The 17939-nt window shown below is 45.7% G+C and overlaps 1 protein-coding gene across 12 annotated transcripts in view; it reads right to left on the reverse strand.

Annotated features, from left to right (window-relative positions):
• Positions 1-1452: 1452 nt before the first annotated feature.
• The window catches only part of SYBU (syntabulin), a 107362-nt gene continuing 90875 nt past the window's right edge, over positions 1453-17939 (reverse strand). For all 12 annotated transcript variants that reach the window (XM_080647129.1, XM_080647128.1, XM_080647126.1 and 9 more), the window contains 4 exons: positions 13179-13281; positions 6892-7095; positions 5415-5564; positions 1453-3269 (listed from right to left, as the gene is read on the reverse strand). In XM_080647129.1, the coding sequence (XP_080503255.1) occupies positions 2165-3269; positions 5415-5564; positions 6892-7095; positions 13179-13281 (1562 nt within the window). In that variant the 3' untranslated portion in view covers positions 1453-2164. The remainder of the gene's footprint in view (positions 3270-5414; positions 5565-6891; positions 7096-13178; positions 13282-17939) is intronic.

A 17939-nucleotide genomic window follows, 5' to 3' on the forward strand; every position in this document is an offset into this window, starting at 1 on the left:
AAAGAAACCAGATTATATCATTGTTCTGTTTAAAGTCCATCAATATTTCTCACTGCACTGGGAATAAATTCAACCCAACCCTACCATAATTTACCATATGAACTGGCTTCTTGTCCACTTCTCCAAAACTCCCCTTCCCCTTCATGCTGCTCTAGCCACTGGCCTCCTTGAAGCCCCTATAAGATGTTGAACCCTTTTCTGACTCTTTGCCTTTGCATTTGTTCTTTTTGCAACATTTTATTTGCAACATTATATTTTCACGTGACAGGCTCTTTTCACCCATCAGTGCTAATGTTTCCTTCCCTTCACCTTGTTTATCTCCTTGGAAGCACTTACCGCTATTTAAAATGATCTTGTTGGCATATTTTATGTCTTTCACAGGCAGAATTTAAGACCTCTCAAGGAAGAAACAGTACCTTCCACTACTGAAGACCAAGGCAGTAAAGTGCCTAGCATGTGAGCACCCAATAAGAATTTGTTGGATAAATTATTTCATTTAACAGCCTGTGCTAGAATCCCTACTGTTAAGTGGATGCTGAGAGGAACCAGGCTGAATGAAATTAAAAAGCAAAATTTATAAATTTATTGTTACATCTGTGAACAGAAGGGCTGGGACGAGAATGTAATAAAATTTCTTAAACACTCATGTCTCTTGGCCTGGGTCCTGTTGGCACAGACCTAACACCTACTATGTGCCATATACTGTCCTAAATTCTTGATATAATTTATGAACAAAATAGAACACAGATTTCTGCCTTCAGAGAGTTAATATTTTAGTGGAGGATGGGCAATAACCAAGGCATAGTAGATAAAAAATATAGTATTAAAGGTAAAAAGTTCTACATGGAGGAAGAGTTTCTGAATGAGAAGTTATGATATTCTCTAGGTCGCTTCCCTTTGTGTGGTGAAGTGGAAAGGGTATTTGCTTTGCTGACAACACGTCTTTGAGGCTCAGCTCTCTCATCTGTAAAATGGAATACTACCCACTTCCCAAGATTGATGCGAAGAAGAAATGAATACAGATCAAATACTATCTCATCCTTTCCCAGCCACCTACCCTCACCCTATTATTCCAAGGGGAGGAAGGTGTATGGTCCTAGCATATTCTCCCTCGCTGCACCCTTAACATGCCTGGGAAAAAATCAACACAACTTTCCTGAAAATACTCAACACATCCTTATTGAATAAATATGTGGAAAAACAAGTGTATGGGTAATTCTAAAACAAACAACCAAAGCTACTTTTACTCAGAAACAATGTTTTTTGTTTTGTTTTTTAAAAGATAGGATAGGAAATCCTCACCTTTAGTAATTATGTTCCCTCTTTCTAATTTCTTAATCCCATTTTTATAGACCACTATTGATAACCATGGAAGGATCTGCTACTCATTTAATCTTTTTTATCTATTAAAATAAAAATGCAGAGATCATAATTTTATAGGGGGATAAAACATTTATTTAACTGTAAACACTAATCTTTATTTTCATCATGCCGAAGTGTCTGGTTACAAACAATTTCCAATAAAACACTATCTATAATAAGCAAAAAAATAAGTTAATACACTGTAAACTTACAGACAGTTTCATCAGTTACCAGATTTAAGAACAAACAAAGCCATTTTTAGACTTTGGAGCTACATTTAGTAGAAAACGGCAAACACTCAAACCTTATCAACCCCAATTAAGACACTAAAGGATTAGTCAAGACTTCTTCAAACCAAGGACGCAAATACATGTTCATTTTTGGTTACAGTCCCCTGCTATGCACAAGACCATCAGGAATGCTGGAACAATCACACAATGGAAAACAGCACGAAGCAAAGCAAGGAGATCACATGCCGGCAGGACAGAAGCTGTCTTGAAAGTGCAAACTTTGCATTTTCTCTTCCTGAACCACCAGGGTAAGAACGGGCACCTCTGACGACACGCAGGGTCACGAGCATGCTTTCTACACCACACGGGCGGGGCTTTGACTTGAACCAGGTCTCCATGCCTTTGAAGATACCTCCGGTCCTCCACAGGGAACAGGCTTCCACTAAATATAGTGCAAATCAAATACCGAGGAGCAACACGACAGAACAGAGACCGCCCTGGGTCGACCTGCTGCTTCTCCACCAGGCACCACACCACCTGCGACCCACTGGCACACGGACCACCACTGCTCTCTAGGTCTGCACGTGGAAGGCGGTGCGGCGGAGCGAGTGCAGGGCCACCACGCAGCAGCCCCGGAGCAAGGCCCCGATGTTGTACACGGGATCCGTGCCCCCTCTCTGAGTACTGAACACCCACAGCACGGTGGGCACCACGGGGGCAGCCACGGCCAGGAGATCCACCAGGAAACTGCGGCTCCAGTACTGCCTCCCCACGGCCCCCGGGGCCCGCGGGAGGATGCCGTCCAACCTTTCTTCTGTGCAACCTGCAAAATCCAGCTCTCTCATGAGGCGATTTGCGGGAGCTTGCGCCTCCACCGTGGCGTATGGGGTCTCCACGGGAGACAAAAGGATGGCTGAGTTTGGATTCTTTGGAGTTAAATCAACCATCAACGCGGAGATGGACTCCGGGAAGCTTTCTGTGGAGTCAGCCGCCGACTCAGAAGGCGATGCTGGGCTCCAGGCGCAGGGGTCCTGGAGCTGGAGCACGTACTGAATGAGCTCGGAGACCGCGGGGCTGTAGGGCACCACGTCGGTCTGCACGGCCCGCTCCACCACCATGCGGCCCTCCTCCGGACCCACCTCCGTGGGGATGATCGCCAGGACCTTTGCCCCAGGGGTGGAATGCAGCAGCTCCAGGTCGCCAGCCTGGGTGGCGGTGGCCATCGGCAGCTCATCCAAGAAATCCGAGCCATCCACCCCGCTGTCTCCCACCAGCAGCTCACTGTCCGCACCTTCCTCTGCGACCTGCTCTTCCACAGACAGCCCATCTGCCGTCTGGCCAACAGGGGTGTCTCGGGGGAAGCTTTTCTCCGGGGAATCGCAGGGGAAGTCCAGGCACAGCTCATCCCTCAGGGAGCCACTGTGCGCCAGCTCCATGCTCTGCAGGAGGGACTCCAGCTTCCTGTTCTGAATGTTGATGTCCACGAAGTATTTCTGAATGCCTTTGTCTTTGTCTGCCAGGCTGCTCCTCATGGTCTCGATGACCTGTTTGAGCTGTTTGATCTCTTTCCTGGCCTCCTTGAGGGCCAACTGGGCCTCTACCCGGTGGCATTCTTCTTCAATCCAGTCTTCCCTCATCCGGGCCAGCTGGGACTTCAGCTCCACAATTTCTGTTTCCCTGCAGTGAGAAGAGGAGTAGACCCATGAGGCTGAGAAAATGTCATCTCTGAGCCAGCTGACACACAGGCAAGAGACCAAGCTCTTCCACATGAAACACAGACATTAAACCAGTTTTGACATTTTTTCTTTCCCAGGTTAAAACCCATAAATAAGCCCACCCCCAACTGTAAAACAGCTAAAATAATTCTAGTAACTAGAATCAGAATAAAAAACACTCCTATTGTTTTTTTTCCCACTCTTTGGAGCATTACTACATGTCAGACATTGCATTAAGTATTTTACAAGCATTATACCTTATTTAATACTTAATATTTGAGCCTGACTGGCATGGCTCAGTGGTTGAGTGTCAACCTATGAACCAGGAGGTCACGGTTCGATTCTTGGTCAGGGCACAAGCCCGGGCTGTGAGCTCGATCCCCAGTAGGGGGTATGCAGGAGGCAGCCGGTTGATGATTCTCTCTCATCATTGATGTTTCTATCTCTCTCCCTCTCTACAATCAATGAAAATATATTAAAAAAAAAAAAAACCCAACCTTAACATTTGAAATATTATTATTAGAACATATTAGAGTCACTCAGTTATCCTGTTATATACCTACTAGAGGCCTGGTGCACGAAATTCATGCACGGGTAGGGTTCCTAGGCCTGGCCAGCAATCAGGGCTGATTGGGGCCTTCCGGCTGCCGGCCAGGGCCTTCCTTTGTTCTGCGCTACCCCCTGGTGGTCATCACACATCGTAGTGAGCGATTGAACTCCCGATCTCTTGGTCGAACACCCGAGGGGACACTTTGCATATTAGCCTTTCATATACATAGGTAGTTTGTGGAAGGAAAGTCCATTTCACTTTAAAGGATATATATATATATATATATATATATATATATATATATATACACTGTTATTGATTTCAGAGAGGAAGGGAGAGGGAGACAGAGATAGAAACATCAATGATGAGAGAGAATCATTGATTGGCTGCCTCCTGCATGCCCCACAATGGGGATGGAGCCCACAACCCAGGCATGTACTCTGATCAGGAATCAAACCAAGACCTCCTGATTCATAGGTCAATGCTCAACCATTAAGCCATGCCAGCCAGGCCCATTTCACTTCCAATCACCTATCTATGAAGGCAGAATTGCTCTCATCATATTCCAATGATAATATTTTTTAAAAGTAAATCATAAAACGATACATGTTACAAGGACTTTGTGAAAAATTGATTATTCTATCTTCTCTCAGGTAAGATGCTATCAGATCCATCCTACACTGAAGAGAATCTAGCCTATGTTTTTAGATCCTTCACAGGACTCTACTTCAAGATCTTTGTTGAAAATTTCTTCCTTACATATAATGCCTTCCTATGTCCACACATTCTGAGGGATATGAAGACCTGGAAGTGAGGATCTTGACATATCTGTAGAGATGATGTCAGTTTTGCTGCTTTAAGTTTAGGCTTGAATATTCCCCCTCCCATGACTGCTCAAACCCTCTCATGGTTTCCTCAAATCATACCCCCAAAGACTTCCAGAAAGTAGGGTCTGACTCTGGGCAACCTACCCTGGGTTCACAGACACCCCGGTTGGAGCTCTGCCCATCCATCCTAAAGTGTTCCAGGGGAAAACCATCAAGCAGACAATCTCGTCCGCTCTCATTGTCAAAGGTCTCTTCTCTCTGAGATAAGATCGCTTAAGCATGGGCTGCTTTGTTTTGCTTTTTACCTTAACACTTGGCCAAGAATAATGAACCTCTTCCTTCAGCACAGAAATAGCTGGCAGGAATCACGGTGCACACAGCCATCCACTCTCTCACAGAAATAAACAGAGCTTACTAGGGGCTCCCTGTGTGTGACCCATTGGGCTGGAAGTATGGATTGTTCCTCTGAGTATTCCTGCCATTTAAAAATAGTCAGGCACACACCCAACTCCTCCTGTCAAAGCTGCTCACACCCAGAGCAGGGGGGCGGTCCCCTCTAACGAAGGAGGGTCCCCTGAACTCCTGAAACAGCCAAATCATCTGAGACTGAGTTATGAAATATGACAGAAATGAAATCACATTTCTTCTTTTCCAATTTTCTACAGTTTTTTCATTTTACAGAAAAAAAACAACTGCCCTAAACCACCCTGTGCGAGGAACTGGGACTCACCTCTCGTGGAGTCGGCGCTCAGATTCCTTCAGCTTGGTCTTCAGGTGTCTCACCGTCACCTCTTTCTGCTGCAGAGGCGTCAAATACTGCTCTGGATTTGGGGGCTTGACCCCATGGTTCTCACCGCAGGACAGGTACCTTCCAGACCGCCTGAAACAGCCCAAGTAACGGAATGTTGCCTTTAGTATAAAAAGGCCAATTAAGGCACAGAAAAGAGCTTGAGAAGAAGTGGTGGCTGTGTGTTGAGATCTTAAACCTCAGTAACATGTGACCTCACCATGAAAGGGGATGGTAATATACGTGCCCGTCTTCGGATGTTCATTACATGGAATATCAGGGTGGTGGGTGGGGAGGGTGACAGGGGAGAGGGTGGATTTTCTCTGGCTTCTGAATGATCTCAGACAAAATAATATCCACGGTCCGGGAGCCTGCCTGCCAGCTCAGAGTAGCAGGCTGTTATGCTAAAGGACAATGAGAGGGGGCAGGCGGGAGGGAAGGAAGGGAGCGAGATGACCTAACTTTCCACACAATGTGCCCCTAAGATCCTGATTGTTACGAGTTGAATTCAAATTGTTCCGAAACCAGTCCCTGGAGTGAGTGTGCTGATTCAGTGGGCAGTTTCCTCCTTCTGACGGGAACGAGGCTGAGTGTGTTTGGTAAGAGAGGTGCTGATGTTCTAAAACCACCCAGAGCTGGAATCCAGCCCCCGTCAGGCTGTACGGGAGCTGACTGATGAGAACAGACGCCCAGAGGAAGGGGCCGAAGGAGGACGGCTGGCAGCTTCTTCCCTGACTGTGGACCCAACCCAAGCCACTGCCCTTGCCGTGTTCCCTGAGCCTGCCCTCCAGCCAAGAGGGCCTGGGTCCAGCTCCCAGCCCTCCGTTCCTCCTGTCCTGGCCCTTTTGGATGTGCAGTTCCTTCTTCCTGCCTCCCCGCCCCCATCCCTCAAGGACTTGTTTGACCTTCAGATCTCATTCCTTGTTTGACCTTCAGATCTCATTTCAATTTCACTTTCTCAGCGAGGCCTCCCCTGGCCCCTGCCGAGTTGGAGCCCTGGCCACCTTATACTTGCAGAATAATCTCAATGAGTTGTTGTCATGAGATGAGTCAGGTCTTTCTTCTCCTCTGGGTGGTACGCACAGGGCCCAGCTCTGTTGCCCGCTGCTCTAGTCCCAGCACGTCACACAGTACCTGGCACGACGTGGTACTCAACACATAACTGGTATCTAAAGGGACACATGAGCGATTCCACTTTCCTCCCTGCCCACTCGCTACTTGGATCGCGGAAACTTAGCAGAGGTTGTGGCTTGCGTTCTTTCGGCAGCAGCCCTTAAACAATGAGCTGAGTGTGGGAAAGAGAAGTGTCTTATTGCAGAATAAGACAGCGGATCAAGAGTTGCATAACTTTTATTTTTAAAGAAAACTTACCATGTAGGACGAACGAGGAACCATGGATTGAAAGATGATCAGTACTCACCTCATGATTGGGCTACAGTCACTTCCTTTGTAGGAGCCAGAGTTGCTACTACTTGGGGAAGAAGGCGCATAGCTGGGATGGATGTTGACAGGACTCAGCTGATTCCTGCACAGCATGGACAGAAGGTCCTTTTCCCTTGGGGACTGGGGGCTGTTGCCAGACTTGTGCGATGAAGCTCCATTACTCCGCCCGTGGGGCCCTCGGCTGAGGGAAGAACATGAAAAAAAAAAAAAAGTTAAAACCCTCGAGGCCACCGCCAATGCGTTACTCCTTAGAGCGAGTTACCACGAAGGAAACCCAACTTACAGAGTTAGAAAGAGGCAATGTAATTAGCGGTGCAAACTGCCCTTTGAGCAGCCTTCTTCCTACCTGCCCGATACTTTCTCTCCTTGTGCCATCGGCACTGGCAACCTCTCCCTCCGCTGTTCTTTCAAATGGCTCTGACCACAGAGTTTGTTTTGGATCAAACCCAGCTGCCTGCTAGGAACACAGACCATGTAAATATTGATTTGGTTTAGGTTCCTTTTGGAGGCGGTTTCGGTGTTTGTTCCAGGACACCTGTTTCAGCTCCAGGTGGGTTAAGACGATTGGGGTGGTTCATTGGGAGCACGGGGAAGAAGGGGAGTGCCCATGAAGAAGGAGGAGAAAATGGAACAATAAAATAGCCCACAGAAATGTATCAAGTCTATAACTTTAATCACCTATTTTCCCCCCTTTTCTTCCCATCCCCAATAACTTAGCACAACCTTTATCATTTAACTGCTGAAATGTTGTCACAGCCCCCTCTTCGCTACCTGGCCTCTTGTCTTGACCCCTCGGGCAAGGCGGCTGACCCTGCAGCTGGAGTGGCCTTTCTAAAATGGAATTTGAATATCACTGCCCTCCCCAAAGCCATTCACTGGCTCCCCGTGCCTCCAGAATAAAGGCCAAACTCCTTAGCATGTTCCCAAGGTCCAATCCCACCACCCAGTCCCACCCATTCTCTGCCACGCCCGGCTCCTCCCTCTATCCCAGCATTCCAAAAGACTTAGAGTTTCCTGACAATCCACGCTCTCCATCATCTTTATATTTTTAAGCTTCTAACTTCCTCTGCCTCGTATATTCTCCTTCTGCTCCCTACCCTAAGCCTCTGGGTACCTCCTACTTCGAAACTGATGGGAACCTACTCCAAGCAGCCTTCTCTGGGTTCTTCCTTCCCAAGGCTGGTGTAGGTGCCATTCCTTGTTGCTCCCTAATACTCCGTGCAAACTTCCAACGTGAAACGTACCACAGTGCATCACCATTCCAACCCTCCTTTCCCGAGAGACAAGGGCATGCCGTGGGCAGAAACACAGCCTGGCCTTTCCTACCCCCGCTGCTGCCTGGCACACACGAGGTGCTTCCTGGATGACTGATAACTGAATACACTGGGTTTACATCCTGGCACTGCCACGTAGTAGGAACTTAACCTACGGGGATATATGATAACTTCTCCTGTCTTCCTCACAGAGTTGATAGGAAAAATCAAAGAATGCAGGTGAAGGCATTTGATAAGGTGTTCAGGGCAATTCAACTATAGGGTGTCATCAGAGAAGAAACTTGTTTCCACTTCCCTGTTAATCTGGTTCCAGGGAAGCATTTTGAAAAGAATGTTGGAAGAGGAGGACACAGAGCATCCTGCTTTTTGACAATCCCCCGCTTGCCATTTTAATTACCGCCGTGTCCAACCGACACATCTCAATGAGAAACGTGTGTGAATGGGAATGTGAGCGTGCACGTGGGTACACTTGGCTCCAAAACCACAATTATTTAAAATCAAATACAGTGTCAGCTAGCTGTCAACTCATAAATCACACACAACGGAAACATCACCACGCTGGAAAGTTAAAAGGTTCTTTCCTTTTGAAATCAAGCAAATGGACTCTGTCTCCTTTTCATGAAAAGGGGACGCTTTATAGAGAACAGATGGGCTGATGGCTTTGTGACAAACCAACTTGAGCAGCCCGGGGGTGGGAGGACTTCAGGAGTAGCTGCAAAGAACATGCACCCTGGCTTGGATTTGCTTCTTCACACGTCACTTCCAAGTCTGGCACCAACGGCCTGACTGCTTCTTACTGTGGCTCTGAGAAATGTGGAGGGTTAGCCATTACAAGTTAGGGCAGACAGTAAAGAACTCTCCCTAACTTTGACCTGGGGAATCCTCCTGAGTCAACCTTCACCACGGACCTCCTGGGACTCCAGCCCTGTTCCTGGTGCTTTATGAACATTGCTTCATGTCACTGACCATCATGCTGGATATAAAGCTGGTACAGAGGTTATCTCCCTTTCCATGAAGTACTCAGGAAGTAACTGAGGCTCAGAGAGAGAAAAACAAACAAACAAACAAAAAACTGGCTTAAGAACACAGAGCTGAATGGGGAATGAAATCCAGGTCTTTTCACGCTACAGAAACGCGTCCTACTTTCCCCAAGTGGAATATACTGTTCTGAGCTTGTAAACACGTACGTTAGGTACTGGCTATGTATGTGGTTATTACCTGAGGAATTTGCCACTGACTTCTTCAGTGTAGTATGTGACTAAGACACAAATGCGATTAGATGAGGATTTTCTAAGAACTCATCTGCTATACAGACTAAAGCAAAAACTCTTACGCTATTAAACATGACTGAAGTATAATCAAGTCTTCAAACATATTCACATGTATTTCGGGAGATGAATGACTAGACTGTAACAGCTAACTTTTTGAAGAGAAAGTATATACTTAAAAATATCTGTCTGTTCCTTACATTTAGTTTAATCCAAAGTCATCATGGGTGATGATAAAACATTTCGAAGGAGAAGCAGGGATTCCATATTGGTCGTAGTTGTGAATAGGCAAACCCAATGCTACCCTCCTCAGCCCACCTAACCTCCCTGGTTTGGTGAACAAGAATGAAGTCCACAGGGGAGAGAAAGAACTCTGCTGACCCCACCCCATGCCTGCAAACATGAGGCGGATAAATGGAAAGTGAGAGACAGGGAGACGTGAAGATGGAACCTCGGAAGGGGGCCCGAGTGAATTTCTATTCCCCAGCTGCTGTCCTTTACTTCAGGTAACACTCTTATCAACACCATCATCACCATCATCATTACCATGATCACTGTTTTGGGCTGAATTGTGTGTCCCCCAAACCCATAGGTTGAGGCCCTAACCACCAGTACCTAAGAATCTGACCCTGTTTGAAACAGGGCTTTTTAAAAAGAAATGAAGTTGAAATGAGGCTGTTAGGGTGGGCTCTAGTCCAACTGGACGAGTGTCCTTATACGAAGAGGAAAATTTAACACCGACAGGTACAGAGAAAAGACTGCGAAGAAATGGGACAAGACGGCCATCTACAAGCTAAGGCGAGAGACCTCAGAAGAAGCCAAACCTGCTGACACCTCGATCTCATACGAATCGTCTCCAAAATGGTGAGAAAGTAAATTTCTACTGTTTAAGCCACTTAGTCTGTGGTGTTTTGTCATGGCAGCCCTAGCAAATTGGTATGATCATCATCACCATAATTAGCACCACCACCATCAGCACCACCACCAACAGCAGCATGAGGTAGATGCCATTATTACCCCATTTTCCAGGATAGGAAACTGAGGCTCAGGGCTCGGGTCATGCACCTAATAAACAATGGGGGCCGAACTCAGGTCCAGGACTGTCTGACTCCAGATCCCAAGCCCTTCTCCTCTTCTTACTTCTGTCTGCCTCCGATCAGATAGGGTCTTAGTTTAAGAAAGAGAATGCCTCAGATACATCCGCAGAGTTGGCTTTCTATAAGAAGAGATCACTTGTAAATCTCTAATGTGTTGTTTTTAAAATCACCTATCAAAACTATTCTCACCAACTCCACCTGTCCCTCATTCCTCCCACCCCACCTTTGCCAAATGTTCCTGCCATGCTTCCTCCCAGGAGCTAATTCCCCACAGAGAAAATTTCTTTCTAATAGGAGGAATGAGCCAATTAAACAGATCACAAGCTATTACAGAATTTGGCACGGATACTGGCCCATCTAGAGGAGTTGCCCTCAATGTGTGGATCACAAAGACAATGTGAAATGCTGAGCTATTCCACCATAGAAATCTACTCATGGTGCTCTGTGCCTGGGTCAGATTAAAAAAAAAAAGTGAGGGCCCTGACTGGTGTGGCTCAGTTAGCTGGAGTGTTGTCCTGTCTACTGAAAGGTTACAGCTTTGATTCCAAATCAGGGCACATACCTGGGTTGCAGGTTCAATTCCCTGGTCACTGTTTCTCTCTCTCTCTCTCTCTCTCTCTCTCTCTCCCTTTCTCCCCTCCTTCCTTCCCTCCCTTTCTTTTTCTCTAAAATCAATAAGCATGTCCTGGGTCAGGATTAAAAAAAAGTGAGGGTAATGGATAGAACATTTCCAACTTCAATTTCCCATCTATTAAACATACATCTGATTTGCACATAGTTACATTTAGCTATTTTATGTTTAACATATCAATTTTTAACCACTTAGAGATATCATGGATTCCAGACTAGCATATTTTCTCTAAGTCACTCAGTATTACTGGCATTACCTTGGAATTTAACCACAAACACAAGTTCCATTAAAGGCTTAATAAATTTGGCTTCTTCTTCAGGACATTTGTTTTTCCTTTTGCTTCTCTGCTCTTCAATACCTGTACCATGGGTATGGGCTAATTTCTTGAATGGGTTAGATACATGGGTTATTTTCAGAGCAAGCCACATCTGACTTATACAGAGAACGTTTATATTCACCGTCCTGTGATCTCAGAGGCACTTTATTTCCAAAACAGATGGTGTTTGGGAATAGAATGACTGCTTTTTCATGTGGACTTCACTCTTTTGTTACAGGTTTGTCTGGCTTCAGCTTTGTTTTCAATAAACTCTACACTGTGGGTCTCAGGTCCCTTTGTAAACATCAGCCAAAGCTGCGGCTTCCCCAAGAGGAATGGGAACTATTCGCTTGCTGACTCCTGGAAATGCAAGGTTTTAGAAATGAGACAGCTTTCTTCCAGGAAGGGACCTTAAAACAGCATGTAGTCCAACCTCTTTTATATCAATTTGGACACTGTGGCCCAGGAAAGCCAAGTGGCATCCCCAAAGTCTAGAGACAAATCACCCCCAAGTGTCTTGTGGCTCATCCGGCGCTTTGTTCAGGTCTCTGCTCAGAGCTCACCTCATCGCAGAGTTCTCCAAGAACCCCCCTTCCCGAAACACACCACACACCCCATTACTCTCCTGTAGCCTTCCCCTGCAGGTTTTAAAAGTAATTATATTGCTTATGCATTTATTCTTTCTTTCCCTGCTAGAATGAATGTAATTGTCATGGCATTTTGTTTACTGCCCTATCTCCAGAACCTGTCTCACAGTAGATGCTCAACAAATAGTTGTAGAAGAAGTCCCTGATGGTGGCAGAATCCCTGTCCCACCCATTGTGAAGAGGCTCCCATGTCCCCCAGTCTTCTCCCCTCAATCCAAATAGCATCCATGGCGAACCCTGTTGATGCTTGCTATGCTCCAAGCACTTTACCAGTTTCCACCCGCCTCCCCTCATGAATCTAGATTATGAATTCACCCTTTCTTTTTTCCAGCTGAGTTTCCTTTTCTTTATGAGCCCACGCTTTACCTGTATCAGCCAATCTAACCCTAACAATAAACCTTATGAGGTGCGCATGACTATAGCCCTATTTTACAGGCGAGGTGACTGAGGCTCAGAGAAGCTAAGCAACTTGCTCAGGGCCACACAGCCTGTAGGTGAAGCTGCCGTTCAAACCAAGGTAGCCTGACCCCAGAGCCCACACACTTAGCTCTTTTGCCCCTTCCTGTGGTGGCCACTCATGCCTATGAACGTCATACTTCCTTCCCCCTCCCCCCAACTAAATATTGGGATGCCCACATGGTCATTATGCTTCTTGCACAAAAATAAAGAAAAGGAAGCTCAGCTGGAAGAAAGGAAGGGTGAATTCATAATCTAGATTCACGAGGGGAGACAGGTGGAAGGCTAGCTTGATACCCAGGTGAGTGAGTACACAGGTGAGTGAGAAAGAGAAAGTGGATTGGACCCAGAGCCAAGGGCTGGATGAGAGATGACAGAGGCCAAGCCATGTGACCACAGGAGGACAGGTAGAGAAAAACACCAATTTCTAATCGCTAAAAAACAAACAAAATCCACTCACTGACCAACAGGACAGGACTGGACAGTCATCTGGGTGGCTCTATAGAAGCATCAAGCCCAGGTAAGTCACCTGTGCAAGGGGTCTTAACCATCACAGAGCAGGAGACAGTGCCTACTTGCGTGAGAAAGAGGAGCGCTTGCTTCCCGCGGCAGACATGTGGACCTCAGGAGCGGAAATGCTGCCCGTGCTGCTGGAGGAGCTAAAGTCGGCTTCACTACCTGCAAAACAACAGGGGGGAGAAGCATGAGGGGAAGGAAACCCAGGACGCGCTGGCCAGCTCCCTGCCCCCCGGGGCCCCTGGCGCCCTGCCTTTGCACTCTAACTCAGCACGCGCCAAGATTCCAGAGCTCCCGGCCCCTGGCCTGTTTCCCCTGAAGCAGCCAAGAGAAGGCGCACACACAAGGACAGGGTTTCGTAAGCACAGCCTAGCAGCACAGGAGGCTGGTTGCATACAGATGCCCGGCGTCCAGCAGCCTACCAACAGGGACCCACGTGGGGGAGAAACGTGCACCCGCCCTGTGAGTCACAGGCCCTCTCAACAACATGCACGTGCCGGCCCAAACTTTAAGCAACACGAACAGAGTGCTTGTCAGTCCCATAGTTTTTGCGAGAGAGTTTATCTTCGGGCTTTTGTAGTCAGCTCGCCACACCTGCATTTGGCACTTCAGGGTCTGGAGATAATCAAGCAGTTAGAAGCGGTCAGGAAGCAAGCCTGGGCTCCAGATAAGTGCTGGAACCACGCTATCTGCTTATTGCCTTTCTCTGACTGCGGCTACGGTTTTGCTATGAAACAGAACCTTAACGAAAAGCAGGCACTGAGTGCTTCCAAACAGAACGGAAAAATTTCACAGTGACGGAAACTCTGAATTAAAGGAAAATTGGAAAATTCAGGTGTGTTTTTTTTTTTGGGGGGGGGGTGGTGGTGGTGGAAGGATTGGTCATTAGCTTAGGAAGACTGCATTATATCTTGAGTACAGACTAGAGTTTGGTATGTAATTAGAAGTGTGGTAGAATAATTAATATGAATCCTGTTTCCAACAACAACAAATATGTGGTTCTGAAATTGTAATGAAAATATTCCATGGCTTGCCTGGGGAAGTGAAGGGGAGGGGAAGAAAGAGGCGAGAGAGAATAAGTGGGAAGAAGAAAGAGATGAAATAAAAGATGAAATTCCATTTGCTTTCAGAAAGCAAACCTAGGCGTACAAGTTATTTGAACTTGTCTCTCAACTACAACACAACTCCCGATTCTCTGGCTTAGAACCCAGAGCCAGCTCACATTAGTGAGTTGAGGAAAAAATGAATAATTTTTTTAAATATATGTCTTCATTGATTTCAGAGAGAAAGGGAGAGGGAGAGAGAGAGAGAGGGAAACATCAATGATGAGAGAGAATCATTGATCGGCTGCCTCCAGCACATCCCCTACTGGGGATTGAGCCCACAACCCAGGCATGTGCCCTTGGCCGGAATCGAACCTGGGACCCTTCAGTCCGCAGGCCAACGCTCTATCCACTGAGCCAAACCAGCTAGGGCAAAAAAAAAAAAAATGAATCATTTAAATCCCCTAAGTTTCTAACAGGCAGTGAACAATGATTATAATAAAAAACAACTTCATGAGTACCTAGTAGGTTCCAGGCCCTGAAGGAGATGCTTTCTACTCTTCATATTTTTGACAACTTTGTAAGGCAGGCATTAATCTCACTGTTCTGCAATTGAGGAGACCAAGGCTGATCTGTGCAAGGTCTGTGAGCAACAAATCCTGCCCAAATCCTCGTGCTACTTCCATGAACCATTGCTGCATCCTTAGCAAGGCAGCGGGGAACACAGGGACACGGGAGCGTTCTACTGTCCCGCTAACTGGCAAGATGAGCCATATGTGCACGATGTGGCCAGACTGGCCCACTGCTGAGCAGATCCTGTCACTGACGGGTTGTATTACTAGTAGGTTTGCTAGAGGGGAAGGTAAGCAACAGCAAGGAGAGAAATCCCTCCCCTGGCTGCCAGTACCTCTCAGGAAGTTCGGCCTCTTCTGGGAAAGAGATCAAGAATGATCTCTGAGCACAGGAGACAGTAGTGAATTTCACCTCCCAGCAGAATTCTGGGAGGATTAGGCTGGCAATTTATCAAGATGGGACAGGCTAGTCCTTCTGGATTTCAGAGACTTTATCTAATGATAAATTGAACTCCAGAAGCTCCCTGAACCTAATTTGTTGCCTCTGAGAAATGTACTGGCTAAATTTGTATTTTAGTCTCAAGGATGCACAACTGGCAGTGGTACCCAGGAATACGCTAGTCTGGACACCCTCAGTCAACCAGCTTCGTATGCTAGTAAATTACCAGGTTGGTTATTAAACCATAAAGATGGAAGATTTTCAAAAATAGATACTGTGTGCCTGGCTGACATGGCTCAGTGGTTAAGCATCGACCTATGAACCAGAAGGTCACGGTTCGATTCCTGGTCAGGGCACATGCCTGGGGTTGCAGGCTCAGTCCCTAGAGTGTGGTGTGCAGGAGGCAACCCATCAATGATTCTCTCTGATCATTGATGCTTCTATCTCTCTCTCCCTCTCCCTTCCTCTCTGAAATCAATAAAAATATATTTTTAAAAATAGATAATGTGGCTGCAGCCACCAGATTTCAGATATCATTTACTAATGTAGAATTATTACTTGGTAATATCCAATTTTGATTTCTTAAAGGATACACAATAGCCATCAATCATAAGTTAGCTGCCTGCACAAAAATGGAAATTCTACAAGAGAAACAGACAATTGCTGAAAATCCACTGTTTCCTCATGATGCCTTTGATCTGTGGTAATTAAGTTCTCTGAACTAAAGGGACACTTCATTGCTACAGGAACTAAATAATTGACTCTTACGTATTTGCAGGCCCTAATATCACTGTGTTCCTGTACTTTTTGAACTTATCTTCTGCACATATGAAAGAGATTAGAAGGCTCATTCAGGGTACCCAATAGATGCCTTCAGGGCTATTTGAATAATATAAAAGTGAAAAAAAAATGCTACTTCTCAACTATTTCAGTTTATGATTTGCAAAATTATCACTATTTCCAGTTTGGTTAATGCAATGTAAAGTCAATGCACTTGATTTAAGGGCTACACAGAAAAGTCAATTTTACTACATCACCTGATGTACTTTCCCCATTTGCTGAAGCAAGATAACTAAGAGGAAGGTTGGAGACCTGACCCTCCTCCCCCAATTTATCTATTAGCTGGTAACACAGACACAGGGAAGGAGAGGCACTCTTTATTCGTTTCCTTTAAACAGTGACTGCAACGAGGTTATTGCTGTGGATGCTGTAGTTCGTTGCTCTGTTGGTACTGAAATCCTACAAAGAGAGTACCTAATCTAAAAATACAGGCCCTGAGTCAGATAGGGCCTTTCTGTGCCTCAGTTTCTTAACTGTGAAATGGAGATGGTAATCATAGCACCTGCCTCATAGGGGCAGTGCAAGCAATGCATATACTCATATAACCTGATCTCCACTGTAAGCTTTCAATAAATGTTAGCTGTTATTATTCTGAAGACATTAAAAAGACAATGTTTATTATACTACAGATTTCCTTTGTAGATTATTTAGAAAATAGCAATGGTCCAGAGGGGAAAATGTAGTCTATAATTCCATTACCAAAAAAAACAAACAAACAACTATAATCTTTTGACATACAACTCTTTAGAATTCAGACTTAATACACTATCATGTAACCTAATTGTCTTTCTTATAATATGTGAATATCTTGAAAGCAGACCACTTTTTGTTTCATTAAATCAATGCATATGGAGGCTATTTCCAGTTTTACTACTATTGATAACAAACACTGTGTGCCAGAAACCATCCTACACATCTTCTGCAGGTTAAGTCATTTATTTCTTGTGATAGCACAGAACCTATGAGGTAGGGACATTTACAAGGCAGAAAAGTTGAATGACACAAAAACAGTGACACAACGAATAAGAAGTAGAGGCAAGACTGGGACCCAGGCCATCTGACCCCAGGGTCCACATTCTTAAACATAGGCCTAACGTGAAAAGGGTATCCTTGGGCATATGAATTTATATCCTTGTCTACTTAGTTCTTTAATTCCCAAAGGTAGAATTTTTAAGCCAAAGAGTATGCTCAATTTAAACACTTTTAATATTTCAATATCATTAAGTATGAAAGATTTTAATATTTAAGGTTTGCCCCCGCCTGCCTATGTGCAGACACCCAACTGGGAATATCTGATGTCACAGGGAATGCTTGGACAAAGCACGGGAAATAAGATTTGGCCATTGAAGGGTCAAGCTTGAAAAGCGGAAGGGAATTTAAAATATGCATATCCCAGTCATCCTCATCAATACTGTCTTTGTTCCTTATCAATACTGTCTTGGATCAGCTGCTGTGGTTGGTGGAGCAGGATTCCAGGACTGCACAGGCAGGATGAACTTGACCTTTAAGACATGGTGTGGCGCCAGCCCTGATGCCTGAGCAGCCTGCAGGTCCTGATGCCTGAGCACCCTGCAGCTGAAGGCATTTTCCAGCTACAAGCTATGCTCACTGGCCTCCAGAAATCCTGGTGTTTTTTCGTTTGGTAGTCTTGCTAGATTCTATTGAGAAGCGTTACTTTATTCATAACGCCAGGACACCAAGCATTCTCTGCATGTGATGCTGAGGCTGGGAATTAGAGAAGGAAAAATGCAAACAAAAAGAATATGTGCAAAAACTGATAACTAGCCTTATTTTTAAAAACCACTACCCATGATCTGGTCTCTCAGGATGTTATTATTTTTGCCTGCTTTTAGGATAATGTGCAGTCCTCATACATCAGAACATCATGGGCCTCTGAGGACAGCAATCCTGAAGTCTACAGAGTTG

Source organism: Plecotus auritus (genome assembly GCF_963455305.1).
Source record: "Plecotus auritus genome assembly, chromosome: 11".
Classification (NCBI taxonomy): Eukaryota; Metazoa; Chordata; class Mammalia; order Chiroptera; family Vespertilionidae; genus Plecotus; species Plecotus auritus.